Source organism: Lactuca virosa, chromosome 7, assembly GCF_052849685.1.
Source record: "Lactuca virosa cultivar CGN04683 chromosome 7, Lactuca_virosa_CGN04683_v6, whole genome shotgun sequence".
Taxonomy (NCBI): Eukaryota; Viridiplantae; Streptophyta; class Magnoliopsida; order Asterales; family Asteraceae; genus Lactuca; species Lactuca virosa.
In genome coordinates, this window is record NC_136432.1 from 59,056,045 (window position 1) to 59,076,801 (window position 20,757).

General features: G+C 40.2%; 1 protein-coding gene across 1 annotated transcript; it reads left to right on the forward strand.

The window, feature by feature from the left end:
- The first annotated feature begins 762 nt into the window (after nt 1-762).
- Nucleotides 763-2,893, forward strand: PID (Protein kinase superfamily protein). The gene is made up of 2 exons (XM_079060024.1): nt 763-1,679; nt 1,971-2,893. The coding sequence occupies exons 1-2, from the start codon at nt 1,054-1,056 to the stop codon at nt 2,740-2,742; spliced, it is 1,398 nt and encodes a 465-aa protein (XP_078916150.1). The 5' UTR covers nt 763-1,053; the 3' UTR covers nt 2,743-2,893.
- The last annotated feature ends 17,864 nt before the right edge of the window (nt 2,894-20,757 follow it).

Genomic DNA, 20,757 nt, shown 5'->3' on the forward strand with positions numbered 1-20,757 from the left:
AAATAAAGTATTTTGAGCTCCATCATACAATGTGTATGAAACAGCATTCACATATTGTTATGTATCTACCTCCATATCTCATTCAAGTAAAACTGTATATTTGTATACTACATTTGTGTTTTTCTAAGTAAATAAAGTTGAAAATCATTAATTTTTCTTTAAACAGCAAAGATATTATTAAAACAAACAAAAATATAACAAGATGCTAGAACACAGGATTACAAGAAACAATTTAACCAAAAATAACAACACCAATACTGCCAAACAAGGCCATGTAGATTTGCTTTATGCTTAATCCGATTATACTCTAATTAAACAAAATACTCTAAATGTCATCCACCAGTCTTATAAGGGTAATCCTAACTTTCTTGAACGTAAGCGGGTTTTTCTCGCCTTCGAAAATAACTAAAGAGAATTATATATTAAGGAACACCTTATATAATTATTTGACGATTAAAACAAAAAATGAATCAATCAAACAAATTTATAACTTCAAATGATGTTAATCTGATTGAAAGGTAAAATGCTTTTCTTTTCATTTGTAGTTTCTAGGAAGCCCTCCCTTTGAAATTTCTGATGTTTATAGCGTAGGCTAGGCCTAGAGAGGAAGCATAAGAAGCAACACTCTTCTCATTTGCCACGTGCGAAGCTGCTACCGGAACTCACGTGCCACGAAGCCTCCTTCTACGTCACTAATCGGGCTTCAGCACGTGCGACCACTGTTACCCCTCACGTGTCACATTAATCTCCGGTCCTTAAAACTGAAAAAAGTAAACCATAAAACGCCACCTTCCACAGCCCCTCTCTCTCTCTCTCTGCAAGAAATTTAACCCTCCGCCGTACGTCGTCGTCTTAAATATCGCCAACAACCCTCCTCCCTATCTACACCGTCCTCCTCCTCCTCCTCCTCCGAACTGTACGGAAACCTTATCTTTTTCATTTATTGGCGGATTAGTGGTCTGAAATCCATAGCCCACGTTCACCTTCTAGCTACTTCTTCGAGCATTGTAGGTTTCCCGGTGGTTGTTGTGTGTTTAACATATTTGAAGGATAATGTTAGAGTTTCCGAGGGATCAGTCAGAAGGTTTAGGAGAAGAAACGGTTTCCGAAGCGGTGAATTCAAGTCAAAGCTCGATGAGTAGTGATAGTTGTACTAGTTTTAGTCGTTTGTCATTTGATGCGTTGGAGCTTCTTCCACCAACACGACCGCTGTACTCTCCGGAAAATATGATAATGAAGCCGCATAGGTCTTCGGAGTCGTCGTGGCAAGCGATTCGGACGGTGGCGTTGAAGAGGAGTAGTAGTGAAGGATTTGGTGGCGTCGATGGAGGAAGCAGTTTGAATTTTAGAGACTTTAGTCTTGTTCGTCAGATCGGAAGTGGTGACATCGGGAAAGTGTACCTGTGTCGGTTGAGAAACGAAGATGTAGAAGAAAGCCGGTGCTATTTCGCCATGAAGGTGGTGGATAGGGAAGTGTTAGCTCTGAAGAAGAAGATCCAGAGAGCAGCAACTGAGAAGAAAATCTTAAACATGCTTGATCATCCGTTCTTACCGTCTCTCTACGCTCAGTTTGAAGCTTCTCATTTCTCATGCGTCGTCATGGAATACTGTTCCGGCGGCGATTTGCATTCCCTCCGCCATAAACAACCGCGCAAACGGTTCTCTCTCTCAGCCGCAAGGTACCTACCTTAAATTTAATTAACCTTAACTTCTCTTCTGTCGTTTTTTGCTTTTTTCTATATGCCTTATCCTAATTTGTACACTGGAAATTTGAAAACAACTTTTGGACTCTACCGATTTTTCTATGATAGTTCCAGACTTTTTTTGACTTTTTACCTGCAAATTGCCATTAATGGACCTCTCTTTGGTTAGCTTTCAAATCGAAGTTACCTTGAATATTGATTTGTTTATTGCATTGATTCCCGAGAAACAAATTGATCGAGATTTTGATTATATTTTTGGTAATCCAGGTTTTATGCTGCTGAGGTTTTGGTAGCTCTAGAGTATCTGCACATGCTCGGAATCATCTACAGAGACCTAAAGCCTGAAAATGTGTTGGTCAGATCAGATGGTCACATCATGCTCACTGATTTTGACCTCTCTCTATGCTCTGACGCAATCCCTGCCGTTCAATCTCAATCACTTTCTTCATCACCGGATCCACCTTCTTCCTCGCCGGCGGTTTCACGTCCGTCGTCTCATCCTTTCTCTTGTTTACCTAGTCAACTCTTCCGATCGAAGAAAATCCAGTCCTTCTCCTCCACCAAACGCTTGTTCGTGGCGGAACCGGTGGACGCTAGATCCTGTTCCTTCGTCGGCACTCACGAGTACGTCGCTCCGGAAGTCGCTTCCGGCCAGTCCCACGGCAATGCCGTCGACTGGTGGGCGCTCGGGATCTTCATCTACGAAATGGTCTACGGTTGTACGCCGTTTGCGGGTGTAACAAACGAAGCTACGCTGCGTAGCATCGTGAAAAAGCCTCTCCAGTTTCCAACTGTCTCGCCGATTTCTTCGCGCGAAACCCAAGCGCGTGACCTGATATCCAGATTGCTGGATAAGAATCCGGAAAGCCGATTCGGGTCGAAACGTGGTGCGGCTGATATCAAGACCCATCCGTTTTTTAACGGGTTGAACTTTGCACTTATCCGGTCAGCGACACCACCGGTGATCCCAAGACAAAAGACGGCCGCAACGTCGACGAGGTACTTTGGTGGGCCAACGTCGTCGTTTGATTTCTTCTGAATAGATTTTTAGGTGAAATTACTTATGAGGACATGTAAATATACGTATAACTTTCTATAAATACAATAGGTCTAGCTCTATTTTTGGTAATCAAGAATGGATTGTATCCTCCCTTAATTTTTAGTATAAATTTAGATGTTTATTGTTGGAACTTCGAAGTCTTTTAAATTTAGGGTAGAAGATGAATTAGACTTTATAGTGAAAATTGCATATTTCGTCCCCTCATTTTTTTAACATAATGTTTTATTTTGAGCTATTTTTCGTGTGTGAGGTGTATGGGCAATTAGGCTAAAGGATGTCATCCTTTTTTTTACCATCTAGACATCTTTATAAATTTTTCTCATTTTTAAAAAAGGCTGGGTGGTGTTATGTTTTCACCACTAGCAAAAGAAGAGAGAGAATAGAGAGAGACTAGAACCATTTTTGTCTCCTATTTTTTCATTGGTGGAAATGCACCGGCGGTGAAAAATGGGTTTGGCGCGGTGTACACCGCCGGTAAAACATGTCATCTCAGCTTACCACCGGTAAAAATTGTGACACCGTCCAGCCTTAAGAGCGGCAAGTCGGGCCATTATGTCGTGTTTTTGTCTGACACCACACGACACGACAATGTTTTATGTAAAACAAACATGACATGAGATGATGTTGTATTTTTTTTTAAATTAACACTAAGACGAACTTATTAAAAAATGACAAATACAACACGACAAAGATGACATAAAATAACAATTGAAAAACGACAAAGACGATAATACAATATATACAACAGATTAAAAAAAAATCGTTGGTCAATATAAGAAGTTTGAAGAAATCTTTAAAGATACATTGACGAATTGTATGTTAATAAATGTTGTTGAATCAAAGCATCACAATTGGGCATGATTCGAACCAATGAGCAATATTTTACTCGTAAATGAGTTTTACTATATGTAGCCAGGAGGGACTATTTCGATTGAAATAGTTTAACTTTAATTTTTTGTTATTTTAATTAGTTAATATTTTTAATAATAATTAAAAATATATTTTATCATAATATTTGATATATATATTACATTTTAATTATAGTATAATATTTTTGTGTTTTTAACTATTTACCAAAGGATTTAGTGAGTGGGTATGAATTTGGCCACAATTTGCCACCATGGATGTAGCGCACATCGTCTCTCTTGTGCGATACAAGTCATGTTTGACTATAATACGTTTTGGGGTGGCAAATCGGGTCATCGTGTCGTGTTTTTGTCTGACACGACACGACAATGTTTTATGTAACACGAACACGACACGATGTCGTGTTTTTTTTAACTAACACAAAAACGAACTGATTAAAAAAGGACAAACACGACACGACACGACAAAGATAACATAATAAAAAAAATAGTTTATTTAATTAATATTTAATCATACATAATATGAAAAACACGACAAATAAATGCTAAATCGTGTCAATTTCGTGTCGAATTTTAAACACAAACACGACACATCGTGTTTTTTACACTTAACACAAACACAAATTTGAATTTCAGTTTCGTCCCAATTTCGTTTCGTATCGTGTATTTTTGTCGTGACGTTTCAATAATTGCCACCCCAAATCTCTCTCTCTCTCTCTCTCTCTCTCTCTCTCTCTCTCTCTCTCTCTCTCTCTCTCTCTCTCTCTCTCTCTCTCTCTCTCTCTCTCTCATGTGTTTGTGGTATCAAATAGATGTCATCACCAATTCACCACTATCCTATGTGGAGGTGAGATGGAGGGCGTTTTTGTTATGGTAGAATCATAGCAACACTTCCCTCTAGCGTAATAATTTTTCATCTTTCAGGTTTTATGGAAAATAAACCCTGAAAAAGTGATATTTTTTTAATTTTGGAGTGTATTATTACATTTAAAAAAATTTATGTTTGTGTAAAAATGACAAACTTCGATGAAGGGGGTTATAATACATTTCATATAGATGATAATAGATTGATTAATTATAGAAAAAAAAAATCAAAATGGGGAATGAGTATAGAGGGTTAAAGTTAATAGTTTTTATTTAATTAAGTTAATAGAAAGTTGACGTGGCAAAATGGGGAATGAGCATAGAGGATTTTTTTTTTTTTTGAAACGGCAAATATAAAATTCTCCTAAACTACACCTTAAATCCACTTATGTCCACAACGAGACTTGAACTCTCAACCTCAAGAAGGGAGGGCAACATCGGACCGCTGGGCTACAAACCCTTTGGTCGATCGTTGTGGATGTTTGTCATTAACTGAATGACAACATTCGATTGATGTTTTATTGCAATTACTTAAGGTCTATCTAAATTAATAAAATCCCAAGAAAGTATCATCAATTTTAGTTAAAAGTAACACATCGCTATATTAGATATTTGAATGACAAACATGCAAATAAAAATGCCAAGAAAAACAAAAAAAAGAAAACAGATGTGTGTGGTTCATAGGATTAGACTAATCATTCTACGATCATAAATGAATAAATAGATTTATTGTTGATCACGAGATGAAATTTAAAATTACATTGAGGATATATATATATATATATATATATATATATATATATATATATATATATATATATATATATATATATATATATATATATATATATATATATATATATATATATAGAGAGAGAGAGAGAGAAAGAGAGAGAGATACAATCATGTCTATACTTTTTGGGACTCTAAGACAATATCACCCATGATTTGGTATTTATATAATTCACCAATACCATTTTGGATATGCCGCACCCTTGACGCCCACTGGAATCAACCAGTGTCCACAACTCAACAATCTCTTTTTTGGAGGACGATTAATAAATAAATCGTCTTCTAAGATTTGCACTCCTCATAAAACTTAAAATTAAGTAACATATTCCCTTTACTCCGCCCACCCTCTCATTTATTATTATCACCATTTTGGTAAACATATATGTTGGATTCTTGGTAGGATGTCAAGTTCACCAAGCAAATTACACCATTTGTTTGCAAATAAAACGTAATATAATGGTAAAAAGGGGTATCGATCCTCGGGGAAATGGTTGTATTCAATCACCAATGCAATCTAAAAGAACTATTGTAAATAAACTAACTAACTACAATTAAACTAAAAGGGGGGTGGGGGGTGTTATGATTGCTTGAAAACTAAAAGACTTGAATAACTAAAAACTTGCAATTAAGCAAGATAGTGAGATGCTCAAATGTTGGGAACAATTGGTTAACCAAGGAAATTCAACACAATGAACATTTGTGTGTTTATCATTAGGATTGAACATGAAGCTCATCATTCATCCCAAATTGGTTATAGCAATAATGAAGCATGATATGCGAAGATTCCTCTTAGGTAGTATGGAGGTTGGGGAAGCCCACAACACACCTTCTTAATCAAGATCAAGGGTTTAATTGAAGCAATTGAACCCAAGAAGTTAATTAGTCTTAAGAAAGAAGGAATCCCCAATTCCTAGAGGATGTCAATGCTTACACATCCATAAAGGAGCTATGATTCATAAACTAGAGATGATTTTTACCATCATAAAGCCCTTGTTCTAAGTTAATTCAATGATTCAATGCAAAACCAAAGAAATAAACTAACAATAGCTCATTCAAGTGCCAAGCTCATGATCAAAGCATTAAACAAGCATAAGAAATATGATCTAGAACCATAAACATAAGATAATTGATAATCTAGCATGAATCCTTCAAAAACCCACAAACATTCAAAGGTTTTTAACCAAAGTTAACCAATATAGAGAGTTTAGCCACTCATGGCAATAGAACAACAATCACAAAAGTCTAATTGCATAAAGAAACTACCAAATAACTTGGAAAGATGAAAAGAAATGACTCTTGAGCTTCAAAATCGCCTTCTACAGGTCTCCAATGGTTACAAGTCGAGATTATGGCTGCTAGATCTGATTCCCCAAGGTAATGGCAAGCCAAATGACCAAAATGCCCAAACTGGGCAGTTGCGCGGGTACCCGCGCGACGAAAATTCCACCCGCGCAAATGTTGCTGTAATGCTATTGGTCCTTCATTCCTCCACTCCACCCTTCCACTACCAAAGATTCCTTTGGTCCCCTCCATATCCATGTGATTTAAACCAACCAATCATCATTTAGCTACAAAAGTGGATGCTCTAAGCCCAAAAATAGAAGTTTATGACCCATCTTCACAAGTCCAAAATATCCAAGTCTTCAACTCTTTAAGGCCCAAGTCTTCTTTTATGGATCCGCCAAGCCCAATAGCGCCTCGAGAGCCCACAAGTCCGTCTTCACTCTAGTCCACAATCGCGATAAGCTCCAAAACCCTGCAAAATTCCTCATGCAAAATAAAAAGTCCCCGATACGATCCATGATGAAGAAAATAAATAAACTACAATGCAATAATGATAAAAAGATCTAAAAATCTAAAATAAACTAATAAAAGTAAGGAAATAAAATAAACTATCAAATCACCCCAAGCTTAAACCTAACTTGTCCTCAAGTTAGAACAAGACTAAAATGAGCTCGGGATGAGCTAAACTAAAAAGGAAAAAGAAAGATACCATAGAACTTGGTCAACATCAGTCAACATGGTCAGAATTAGTCCTTCATGGACCCTACGCATCCTCAAAAATGTTCCCCGCTTTAGAGCCATAAACCACATTCTCAACCACTTGATGGGCGAATAGATCACGGCTGGATGCAGTCGCGGTGTGCAAGACAAAGAAAACAGAGATGCGCACAGTGGGGGCACTTTAAATCACCAATGCAGATCATAATGCACGAAGGAAAGGTGCCTCTTCACACACTATGATTCCTACATTTATTAGGCTAAAGTGTATAGTACGAAATAGGGTTTTACAGTGCGGCCTCCGGGAAAACATCCGGTTTCAGAGGCTTCTCCCTTGTACTGTCCTTTACAGTCTACCGTCTCATCGTCAAGGCCTTTTCTCACCAAAAATCCAAAATAAAATAAAAATAATAAAAATTCTACTTAACCTAAATCTAAACCCAACAACTTAAATCTTCAATCTTGAACTTCTGTTATTTGGTCTTCAGCCTCTTTGTTGCTTGATATTCAATCTTCTTAAATCACATTTTTTTTCGAAAGAAAGTCTTGAACTTGGATTCTTGTTCTTCTTTTTGTGTTGCTCATTTTTTCTTCTTTGTTTTCACTTTTCCAATTTCTTCATTTTTTTGTGTTTTCTTCTTTGAAGGTCTAAGGAATTTCACCATGTAACAAAGGATGTAGGCTAACATGAACGCCTAATGATCATTGACAATGTGCCAAGATCAACTAGAAGGGGTGGGGAATGACTCAAAAATGGGTGTTACCAAAAAGATTTGGTCCCAAAAGATGTGAATTGGGGGACCCACTTCAAAGTTCATCAAGCAAGTCAATGCAAGGTGTGATGAACAAAATCTATCTAACTATCTACTCTAGACCCCTAGAAAAATGATAACCTATCCTAAAAAGGTGGTGAAAATCTAACTAAGCAAGGCTCAGACGAGACTCGGGAGTACTAAGGGGTACTACCCCCAAAACCAAGATGCGAGTCTTCAATGTCTTCAAAATACCTTACCTGGTTAATCTTTGCTCACACACATCGGTTTGACCAACCACATCCCTCCACACCTAGACCCAATCAAGCTACCTGCATCTGACCCCCACACAAGCGGTCTTAAAATTGTCTGTGAGGCTCAAAACGTGTCCCAGTTATCAAATACAAGGAATTCCATATCAAGACCCGGGACCAATCTATGATTCAATAGTTATGACTTGGTGCTCTGGTACGTGTAGGGATAAGAAGACAAGAGAGAACAAAAATGCATGAACATAAACTAGAATGCATCTAAAAAGTATGAAAATTGGAAAAGAAAGAAAGAAAATATGCAATATTTTTGAATTTTTCATGCAATTTTTATGAATGTCCTAAATGACTTACTCTAAATGCAACTATATACAACCTAAATGCAATAAAAATAAAATAAAATAATACCTCACCCCAAGCTTAAAATGAAGCATTGTCCTCAATGCTTAGGATGAGAGTAAGGAAGGATCATACCGAGATCAAGGTGGAGGAGGCCCACGAGGGGGGTAACCGTCTTCGGGCCGAAAATGATACCAAAGATCCTCCATGTAGTTGTTGGCGCGGGCTTGCTGCTCCTCGATGCGACGAATGGCTGCTGTGTTCCGGTTGCCCTGGAGGCGCAATGAGGCAAGCTGACTGTAGATATCAAGAGGGAATTCGTGCTCGGGATCGGGCTCATTGTGTTGCTGATAGGAGTGGTACTCATGTTGCGGCTGAAAGTGTGATCCCGAGGCCTGATCATAAGGTGGTGGCAATTGTCGGATCGGGAGGTCATAAGGGTCTTCGGCCTCAAATGGACTACCAGCATTGGAATTGTCGACTTGCATTTCATCATCATCATCGTGTAACTCTTCAGGCAAGAACCAAGTTTCAGGCTCGCTGGTGGAAAAGGCGGAGATGCTAGGATTAGGCAAGATGTAAACTGGTTCCTTGACATGATTGAGACAAGAAAAATGGTTATGACGGGTAGGATGAGGTATCAGTAATTCCATCCGGGTGAGGGCTATGCAGTCAAGGAGGTAGAGAGGTGGGTCATCCACTGGCACATACTCAGACTCGGGAAATTGAAGGCCCACACCCAAACCAATTAGGGTAATGAAGCCTCCGATGCAAATATCGCCAGTGGTCTTCGTGCGGATGCTGTCACACTTATCCAAGAAAAAGGTGGCGAAATCGGGGCAAGACCAATGTAGATGGCTCATGCAATAGAGGAAATAGAGCTCGACTGTGTTGATTTGTCCCGGCTCGTGAAGGGCAAAGATGGAAGTTGAGAGGATCCAGTGGGAAATTCTCCAACAAGGATGGATGATGTAAGGATCTTTTTGTCGACTTGGATTGTGGTTTGGAAGACTTGTTATTTGAGTCCAAAACTCTACATTAGGCACGCTCTTGAATCGAGTCCACTGATGGCTATAGATGTCGGTGTTGAAGGTATTGTTTGTGCCCATGATGGTGTTGAGGGTGTCGTATGTGAGTCGGTGCTGCTGACCCTGGAGTTTAAATGTGAGCACCCCTGCTGCGTCATCCCGTGCATAAGTGGAGAGAAATTCTAGTGTGGGTTGTTGGTATGTGCGCGCAGAAAGAGCGAGGAATTCGTGCCAACCGATGTTGAAGAACAGTTGCTGCAGGCAATCGTCAAGGCCAAGGTGCGACATTGAGTCTTGGTGGTAAATTTTGGTGGCTCGAATTGCACGTTTTTGGAGGTTGGACTTGAATTGTTTGATTTGCGCGCTAGTGAGGACAAGGTTACCCGCACGATCGGTATTCTCGGTTGACACTTTTTTTGTGGATCGCGAGGATGAAGCCTCACGGGAAGAACCATGATAGGCGTGAATGGTTTTGTCCCTTGCCATTGTACCTGTTAATAAACCTAGCAAACACAAAAAAAAACTTGGCCAAAATTATCCCTCACACTCGCCTCACACCAATCCAATCGAACCAAATAGCAAAAATATAAATCGGGCAAAATTCCAAACTTGCAAGTTGGCACAATTCAATGCAATCCAATCAATTCAAAGCAAACTAAGTCTAATTCAAATCAATCTAATTCATAGCACAAGCCTATTGAAATTAGAAGTTGAATGCAATAAAATTAAAAGAAATGTACCAATTTCGTGTGTTGAAACCCGCAAATAAATCCGTAAAAACAGCACCCCAAGCTTGAATTGAACCCGTAAGGTTGAATCTTTTGAATCTCCGGTGAGAAACAAAAATTTTGAAATTTTTGGTCAAAACTAGTGGCGGCGGCCGGCGGCCGGCGGCGGAGCTAGGGTTTCCGGCGAGGAGATTTTCCCGAATTAACAGTAGATCGGCGTGTGGTAGAGTGTTTGGTGTCTAATGCCCCAAGAAATTTTGAATTTTACGGAGATTTGGCGTATGAATCAGGCTTGAACAATTTTTCCGGCGAGTTGATAATGGTGGCGGCGGACGGCTATTCTCGGAATTAAAAGGGTGAGGGTTGGTCGGAAGTAGATGGGGGGAAGGTTGGAGAGGGAGCTCCGACGAAACAAGCAACGGTGAGGCGGTGGTTGGCGATTTGCGATTTACCGGCGAGGAGGGGGGGCTGTTGGCGGTAGTCGTCGGCTGGAGAGATAAGGGTGGGGAACGGCGACGCGGTGGCGGGCTTGGCAGCACCGATCGGTGGCAACGACGTGTGCTGTTCGGAATTCGCCAGTTGCAGCGGGTGTAGCGGAGATCGGCGGCGGATGGGTTTTGTTGGAGCGCTGTCTTCGGGAGGGATAAGGGGGTGTGGGTTTTGTTGACGGGAGGCACAAGGGGGAAGGGAGATCCGATGGGCAAGGAGTGATAAGGGTGGGTCTTAAATGTGGGTCGGGCTGTTGGGTCGGTTCCGGGTAATGAGCGGGTTTGGAGCGGGTTACCGGGTGGGGCAAATCATTTGTGGAAGTTATGGGCCGGCCGCGCAAGGAAGGTGGAGGTTTCTTCTTAGCCGCACGAGAAGCTGCGAGGGTGGGAGTTAGGCCGCGCAGACTAATCAGATGCAACCCCATGTTGGGGTAATTTGGAACTCGGAACCTGCACGGATGGGGCCGGTCGCGCAAAGTCTGCGCGGGTACCCGCACAAATTTCAAATTTTTGGATTTTTTCAAACTTCACCAAAATCATTGCAAGACTTCCAAATGCTTATTTTTAGACCAACTTCAAGCTTAGAAACACCCAAAACTTCAAGCGGAGATTATTTATTTACAACGCATTTATTTAACGTCTTTGCCAAGACTTAGCCCCGCTTCCTTCAACCTTCGTAGTTTGGGTTTTCCAATGTGACATTGTCGAATTCTCCCGTGTCAATGCCTTCATAAAATGGTTTCAAGCGGTGTCCATTCACTTTGAATATTTGATTTGTATCCAAACTCTTAATTTAAACCGCACCGTGATCAAACACTTTTATAACAATAAAAGGTCCGTGCCATCGAGATCGCAACTTTCCCGAGAATAACTTTAAGCGTGAATGATAAAGAAGAACTTTTTGGCCCGAAATAAAATGCTTACGAGTGATGTGCTTGTCATGAAACGCTTTTGTCTTATCTTTGTAGATGCTTGCATTTTCATAAGACTCGTTCCTCAACTCCACGATTCCTTGAAGTCGCATCTTTCGGTGCTTTCCGGTTTCTTCAAGATTGAAATTACACTTTTTAACCGCCCACTACGCCTTGTGTTCCAATTCTACCAGTAATGACAAGACTTTCCATAGACGAGGCGGAATGGAGACATACCAATTGGAGTTTTGTAGGCGGTCCGATACGCCCACAATGCAATGCATCTTCTAACTTCAAGCTCCAATCTTTTCGGGTTGTGTTGACTGTCTTTTCAAGAATTTGCTTGACTTCTCTATTTGACACTTCGGCTTGGCCATTCGTTTGTGGATGGTAAGCGGTTGATACCCGGTGTGTGATACCATATCTTTTCATCATGGCTTCCATCATTTTGTTGCAAAAATGAGTGCCCCTATCACTTACCAAGGCTCTCGGTTCACCATATCTTGCAAAAATGTTTGACTTCAAGAAGTCAATCACAGTTTTGGAATCATCATGCCTTGTATCCTTTGCTTCAACCCACTTTGAGACGTAATCAACCGCCAAGAGTATATAAGTGTATCCGAAAGAGATGGGGAAAGGGCCCATGAAATCGATTCCCCATACATCAAAGATCTCGCAAATGAGGATAGGGCTTTGAATCATTACATGCCTCGTGGATACGGTTCCTGTTCTTTGACATCTATCACAACTTTTGCAAAATAGATAGGTATCTCTTGACATTTTTGGCCAATAGAGTCCACATTCTAAGACCTTTCGCATAGTTTTGTTTTGACCAAAATGTACTCCGCATGCATACTCATGGCAAAACTTCAAGATTGATTCGACCTCATTTGATGAACACACCGCCGTATTAGTTGATCCGGACAATGTTTCCAAAGATAAGGGTCGTCCCACACGTAGTATTTGGAATCACTCTTCAACTTGGCCTTTTGGTACTTGGTAAATGCGTGAGGAATTTCTTTATTAACCAAGTAATTTACAATATCCGCATACCATGGGATGGTGTTTGAAATGTAGAAGAGGTGCTCATCCGGGAATTCATCAAGGATAGAAGATGAGGAGTCACCAATATTCAACCGACTTAAGTGGTCCGCAACTAGATTTTCGGCACCATTTTTGTCCTTTATCTCAAGATCGAATTCTTGTAAAAGAAGAATCCACCGAATCAACCGTGGCTTGGCATCTTTCTTGGTCATGAGATACTTCAATGCGGCATGGTCGGAGTATACAATCACTTTTGTCCCAAGAAGGTATTGCCGGAATTTCTCCAATGCGAATACAATGGCTAGAAGTTCCTTCTTGGTGGTTGAGTAATTGGCTTGAGCATTATCCAAGGTTTTGGAGGCATAGTAGATGACATGTGATGCTTTGCCCTCCTTTTGACCTAAGACCGCTCCAATTGCAAGTCTTTGAGTTTGTCAAAGGCTTATTGACATGCAACATTGAAGTCAAAATCAACATCTTTTTGGAGAAGGAGGCACATCGGACGCGTAATCTTCGAGAAATCTTTGATAAATCTTCTGTAGAATCCCGCATGGCCCAAGAAAGATCTTACTTCTCTAACACATGTTGGGTAAGGAAGGGTTTGGATGACATCAATTTTGGCTTTATCAACTTCAATTCCCTTGTTGGAGACGATGTGTCCCAAGATGATGCCTTGATTGACCATGAAGTGGCATTTCTCAAAGTTTAACACCAACTTCTTCTCAATGCATATTTTCAAAATCTTCTCAAGATTATCCAAGAATTCATCAAATGAATTGCCATACACTGTGAATTCGTCCATGAACACTTCAATTATATTTTCTACATACTCTGAAAAGATGCTCACCATGCATCGTTGGAATGTGGCGGGGGCATTGCATAATCCAAACGGCATCCGCTTGTAGGCAAACGTGCCAAAAGGGCATGTAAAAGTCGTCTTGTCTTGATCTTCGGGAGCAACGGGTATTTGATGAAAACCCGAGTATCCATCGAGACAACAATAATGTGACTTGCCCGCCAATCGCTCGAGCATTTGGTCGATGAAAGGAAGAGGAAAGTGATCTTTTCGTGTGCTTGAATTCAACTTTCGATAATCAATGCATACCCTCCATCCATTTTGAACTCGAGTGGGTACCATTATTCCTTTGTTATTCTCAACAACCGTGATTCCCGTTTTCTTGGGAACCACTTGAACCAGACTAACCCACTTGGAGTCGGAAATCGGGTAAATCATATCCGCATCAAGGAGTTTGATTATCTCTTTCTTGACAACTTCCATCATGGGAGGATTTAATCTTCTTGGAGCTTCCCTCCTAGGCTTACAATCATCTTCCATGAGTATCTTGTGAGTGCATACATTAGGGCTTATCCCCTTAATGTCCGTTATTGTCCACCCCATGGCCTCTTTATGATCTTTCAAGACTTCAATCAATTGGTTTTCTTCAAAGTCTTTCAATTGAGAAGAGATGATCACCGGTAGAGTTTCATCTTGATCTAGATAAGCATATTTCAAATGGCTACGTAAGACTTTCAATTCAAGTGTGGGTGGGTGGATTATGGAAGGTGGCATATGTTGGATAAGGTGTCTAAGTCCATAACTATTTCTGGTATGTACTTGACCCGACCCGGCATGGTCCATTTGGGTTGCATGACATCATGCATTTGGATAGACTTAATGAGAGAAATAACACTTGTGGTTTATTAATATATTATAAGTTCTAATATATATTAATAATATTATTTAATTAGTATTGATCAACAATTAATTTGGAATTAATTAAGTCATCAAAAGATGACTAATTAAATATATGGGTTGATTATGTGAATCATCCATAACTTGTATAGTGGGCTAAAAGGCTCTATGGATTATCAAGTTGGGTTAAACCCATTGGATGCTCCATGGAGGCTCCATGGGAGTTACAAACCCATGGGTCATGGAAATGAAGAGTCGTGTCACATTAGGGTTTACATGGTGTAACCCTAGATATGACACACTATATAAAGACTATGTTACTCACCAAAATCAGCTACACTAAGAACAAGAGAGGGCAAGCCGATTTTTACAAGTGTTATACATTCTCTAAAGTTATTCCAAAGCATTTGGTGTTGTGTGAAACATTTGAGGCATCACACTTGGGGTGCTAGGCTCTCAAGGTTTTCAAGGAATCATAACAACTACAAGGTATGTAATTCTAGCCATCTTTTATGATTAAAGTTCCCCATGTATGCTAGATAGGATTATGAACCTTGGAAAAAGCATTTTGCATGTATTTTAGACAAACATAGATCCAAGGTTTTCTAGGGTTGTATGTACACTTAGGAGTGTTAGAATGCTCAAAACCTATCAGTGGTATCAGAGCCTAGGCTTGTTTGTTTGATACTTGATGCAAAATAGTGAAAAAAGTCGATTTTCTTGCTGTCTGCATGATGAACTCGCCGAGTCCATGGGGGGACTCGCCGAGTCCATGACTAAACTCATCCTACTCGTCGAGTAGGTTCGTGCACTCGACAAGTAGGAGCTTCAGAATGCAGATTTTCGACTTTTGCTGCTGGAAATGGACTAGAAACATTACCCTAAACTGTTTTGGTGTTTTAAAACTTGTTTTAGTTGGTGTAATGGTTGTTCTAATCCATTTACAATGGAAAATATCAAAATTACATGATTATATGTGTTCATATGTTCTTGAAATTTTGATATGATTATTCATGTTCTTATGAGTTCTTGATAGATCATAGGAATTACTTGTTTATTGCTGAATTCATGATCTTTATGTGTTTTAATGGAGTCCATAACTTGTCCTCAAGTTATGGATAACCAAATGCCTCTTTGTATTAAAGCCATTAAAAGAACACATAAGTTACAAAAATGAAGAGTCTTCATTTTAATAACTCATAAGTTATGATTTGGAAAGGTTTTGTAAAGTTACAAAACTTGCCCTCAAGTTTTGGAACATGTAAAGACATCTTAATAAACTTTAGTTCCAACCCCTAGAATTTTAAAAGTTAAAATTCAACCCTTATACTTTATAATATTATAAGTTTAATATATATATATATATATATATATATATATATATATATATATATATATAAGATCAAGTCGTTTTACCGTTAGTAGGCCTCATTCACGAAGCCGGTCTATAAGGGGGGTATAAGGTTGTTGCCTATAAAATGGCAGCTTAATGGGTGTCCACTCTCACCCACCGCTTCCTTGACTGGTGGAGGGTCGTTAGCCGAACGGGTAGGACAATGACTTATAATTCTCATTAAAAAGTATAATGATTATTATAAAGTAACTAAATGTTTTTTAAATTCCCAATCTTAGTTACTTTAGGAAAATGTGAATAAGGTGCTAACCCATGAAATTACACTTTGCACTTTGATTAAGTCGTTAGTGGAGCGTGTGTGGTTAACCGGCACACTAACTTGGACTTAACAAGGTAGGCAAAGGGTGACTTAAGGTTTTTCATAGGTCGGTGGAGCGCGTGTGGTTAACCGGCACATCGATTAAGTGAAAAACATTAAGGGTACCAAGTAATTTGCATGGTTACTTCACACCTTGTTTTGTGATCCTCGATATCCCAGTCACAAAACATGAAGGGCACACTCGAGATTGAAACATGCCATTGAAAAAGGTTCAATGAATCTCAAAAGAATCTAGGAGTTTCTAAAATCCAAATAAAACCTAATAATTTTTATTTCGTTTTTCATGGTGGAAATTGGTGAATCGTCATTCACCTACCTTTCAAATATGTTTTAGCTTAGATTACGACATCCCTCTTCTAAGTTATAATATATTGTGATTGGATCCTAGCCTTAATATTACATTTGGGTGTTTTATTAAGGACTATCTTTATATCTAAACTAAACTTGTTTTTCTTCTTTTCAGATGTCTTCCAACAATGCTGCTCCTGGCTCAAACCCTACTGGCTCCTTCTCTCTCATGAACCTTTGTGGGAGAGTCATCTTTGATGGATCCAACTTTACAGATTGGATCAGGAACATCAGGATGGTCACTCGGTATGAGAACAAATAATATGTTCTCGACAAAGAGCTTAAGGTACCTGAGCTAACTGCTACTCCTGAGGAGTTTGCTGAATATGAGGCACATGAAAGAGATGCTACCAAAGTGGCATGCATCATGATGGCCACTATGACAGCCGAGCTCCAAAAGTCCTATGAGGACTACTATCCTTTTGAGATGCACCAAGATTTGATGGACCGCTACCATCAGAGTGCTCATCAAGAGTGATTTGAAATCATCTCCTCCATGATAACAACCCGAATGAAAGATGGTGAACCCATCACGGGCCACATGCAGAAAATGCAGAGGTATGTGGATCGTTTGATGAAGCTGAATGTGAACTTCCCTGAGGAGTTAGTAATAGATATCATTTTTCACTCCTTACCATCGTGTTATGATCAATTCCGCATGACATACCACATGAACAAGGAAGAAGTCACCCTCAACAAACTTCAAGGATTCCTAAAGACCGCAGAATCAGGTCTTAAAGGTAAGTCGGTTGTTACCACTCCTACTCCTACTCCAAACTCCGCACCTGTCCTGACAATCAGGAAAGGTAGAGGGAAGAAGAGGAGAACCCTTCGAAGGGTACCAAGGGTAAGACCCTTGATGGCTCCTCTTAAAGCGGAACCAAGAAAGGTTTCGTCACTCCTTCTGCTGACCTAAAAGAGGCTGAATGCTTTTATTGCCATGAAAAGGCACACTAGAAGCGGAACTGCCCGAGGTACCATCAAGATTTGAAGGATGGGAAAGTGAAACCCAACCATGCAGGTATTTACACTATATTATCTAATAACTCACCTTATTCTAACTCTTGGGTCCTTGATACCCGTTGTGGTATTCATATTTGTTCTGATTTGCAGGGACTAAGAAGAAGTGAGAATGTGGAGCATGGAAAGATAAACTTGATCATGGGGAATAGGAAAGTTTCACCTGTCACCAAGATTGGAGTTTATACTTTATTGCTAGTAGTGGGTTTACTTTAGATTTGAATAAATGTTGTTATTCGCCTGAAATGGCAAGAAATGTTATTTCCTTTCATGCTTTGTACAAACAAGGTTTTACCTTTTCTTTTGATAATGAAGTTGGTGGAATAAATGCTTTCTTTAATAATGTGTTTTATTTTAAAGCCTTACCTTGTGATGGTGTGTACGAGGCTGTGTCTGTTGTAGATAATTTAGGAAATAATGTGTTGTGTATTGATTCTACTAATGGTAATAATTTGGATAAAGCATCATTATGGCATTGTCGTCTTGGACATGTAAGCAAGAAACGCATAGGCGAACTCCAAAAGGATGGAGTCTAGGAGTCATTTGACCTAAAGTCAGATGATAGTTGTGAATCATGTTTACTTGGAAAAATGACAAAGTCACCCTTCACAGGTTCTTGTGCTAGGGGTGAAGGTTTGTTGGATCTAGTGCACACAGATGTGTGTGGACCCTTCAAAACTGCCACAAGGGATGCTAATCGTTATTATGTGACTTTTACAGATGATTATAGTAGATATGGATATGTCTACTTAATCAAGCATAAGTCAGATACTTTCAATAGGTTTAAAGAGGTTAAACAGGAAGTCGAGAATCAATTGGGCAGGAACATTAAGATGCTTTGATCCGATCGCGGTGGTGAGTATCTTAGTACTGAGTTCCTCGACTATCTTATGGAATGTAGGGTTGTCTCACAATTGACACCTCCCAGGACACCACAGTTGAATGGTGTAGCTGAGAGGCGTAATCGAACCTTGTTGGATATGGTTCGTTCCATGATGAGTCGAGCTTCGCTACCAATCTCATTCTGGGGGTATGCCTTAGAGACTGCCGCCCATATCCTTAATCTGGTCCCTACAAAGAAGGTTGCCAAAACACCTCGCGAGATGTGGACTGGAAAAGTTCCTAGTCTAGCCCACATCAAGATTTGGGGTTGCGAAGCTTTCGTGAGACGCGAGACTCACGACAAGCTCGAACCTCGAGGTGAGAGGTGTATTTTCATCGGCTACCCACATAAATCCTTTGGTTACCTCTTCTACAGACCTAGTGAGAGTGTGGTCTTTGTAGCAAGGAGGGGTGTCTTTTGAGAGAGAGAGTTCATAAGCCAAGGAAACAGTGGGAGGCAAATTGACCTTGAAGAAATTCAAGAGTCAAGTGGTGAAGGAATCTCAAACCCTAGCAGTCAACTTGAGGAGGAAACTCCTGTTGATCCAATTGACAAGTCTGTACCTCTGAGGCGTTCCAAAAGGGTTAGGAATGCACCTGAGCACTACTATGGTTTCCATATTACTGCGGAAGGTGAGACACTTATCAGTGATGAGACACTGGTAAGTCTGGATGAACCTAACAGCTATGTGGAAGCCATGGCAGGCTCCGAGTCTGCTAAATGGAAAGAGGCAATGGACAGCGAGATACAGTCCATGTATGACAATCAAGTCTGGAACTTGGTTGACAATGTACCAGGTCGTAAGACAGTAGGGTGCAAATGGATCTTCAAGAAAAAGACCGACATGGATGGTAATGTACACACTTATAAGGCGCGACTGGTTGCAAAGGGCTTTTCTCAAACTCCAGGAGTTGATTATGATGAGACCTTTTCACCAGTAGCCAAGATTAAGTCTATTAGGGTGTTGTTAGCCATTGCTGCATTTCATGACTATGAAATATGGCAAATGGATGTTAAAACCGCTTTCCTTAATGGGAAGTTGGCTGAGGATGTTTACATGAATCAGCCAGAGGGTTTTGTCAGTACAGAGAACCCTAACAGAGTGTGTAAGCTTGAGAAATCCATTTATGGATTAAAGCAAGAACCTCGCAGATGGAATCTTTGCTTTGATGAGAAAGTCAAAGAGTTTGGCTTTTCGAGAAGTGAAGATGAATCTTGTGTATATGTCAAGGCTAGTGGGAGTATAGTTAGCTTTTTGGTATTGTATGTGGATGACATACTACTCATAGGAAATGACATCCCAACCTTGCAGGAAGTGAAGTACTGGCTTGGGAAGTGTTTCGCTATGAAGGACCTAGGAGAAGCTGCCTATATTTTAGGGATAAGGATTCTGAGAGACCGAAGTAAAAGATTAATTGGACTTAGTCAAAGTACATACTTGGATAAGGTTCTGAAGAGGTTCCGCATGCAAGATTCCAACAAAAGGAGAGTTACCCATCCAGAGTAACGCTAGATTGAGCAAGACTCAGAGCCCGAGTACCGAGGTTGAGATAGCAGAAATGAGTCGAGTACCTTATACTTCTGCAGTAGGCTCGATCATGTATGCTATGACCTGCACTCGTCCTGATGTAGCCTTTGCTTTGAGCATGGTTAGCAGGTATCAGGGGAACCCTGGTAAGGCTCACTGGACGGCGGTAAAGAACATTCTCAAGTACCTGCGGAGGACTAAGGACTGGGTCCTTACTCTTGGTGGGAGTGATGACTTGAGAGTTATAGGGTATAGTGATGCTAGTTTCCAGACTGATAGGGATAATTTCCGCTCTCAGTCGGGCTAGGTCTTTACCTTAAACGGAGGAGCAATCTCTTGGAAAAGTTCCAAGCAGGAGACAGTGGCTGATTCAACTTGCGAATCAGAGTATATAGCGGCAAGCGAGGCCGCAAAGGAGGCGATATGGCTAAATAACTTCAATGGAGACCTTGGAGTTGTACCAGTAATAAAGGATCCCATAGAGATTTTATGTGATAGTGAAAGTGTTGTTGCCTTAGCAAAGGAACCAATGGATCATGAGAGATCCAGACACATTGACAGAAAATATCATTTCATCAAACATCGAATAGAAGAGGGATTCCTCGCGGCAAAGAGGGTATCATCGGATGAGAACCCGGCAGATCCCCTCACGAAGGGACTGGGTAGGGTTAAGCATCTCCAACACGCAAGGACCATAGGGCTGAAGG

Excerpts from the sequence above, each read along its gene's own strand:
- PID (XM_079060024.1), top strand. The coding sequence starts at position 1,054 with ATGTTAGAGTTTCCGAGGGATCAGTCAGAAGGTTTAGGAGAAGAAACG. Across the intron at positions 1,680-1,970 it reads TTCTCTCTCTCAGCCGCAAG|GTTTTATGCTGCTGAGGTTT; the intron begins GTACCTACCTTA and ends TTGGTAATCCAG.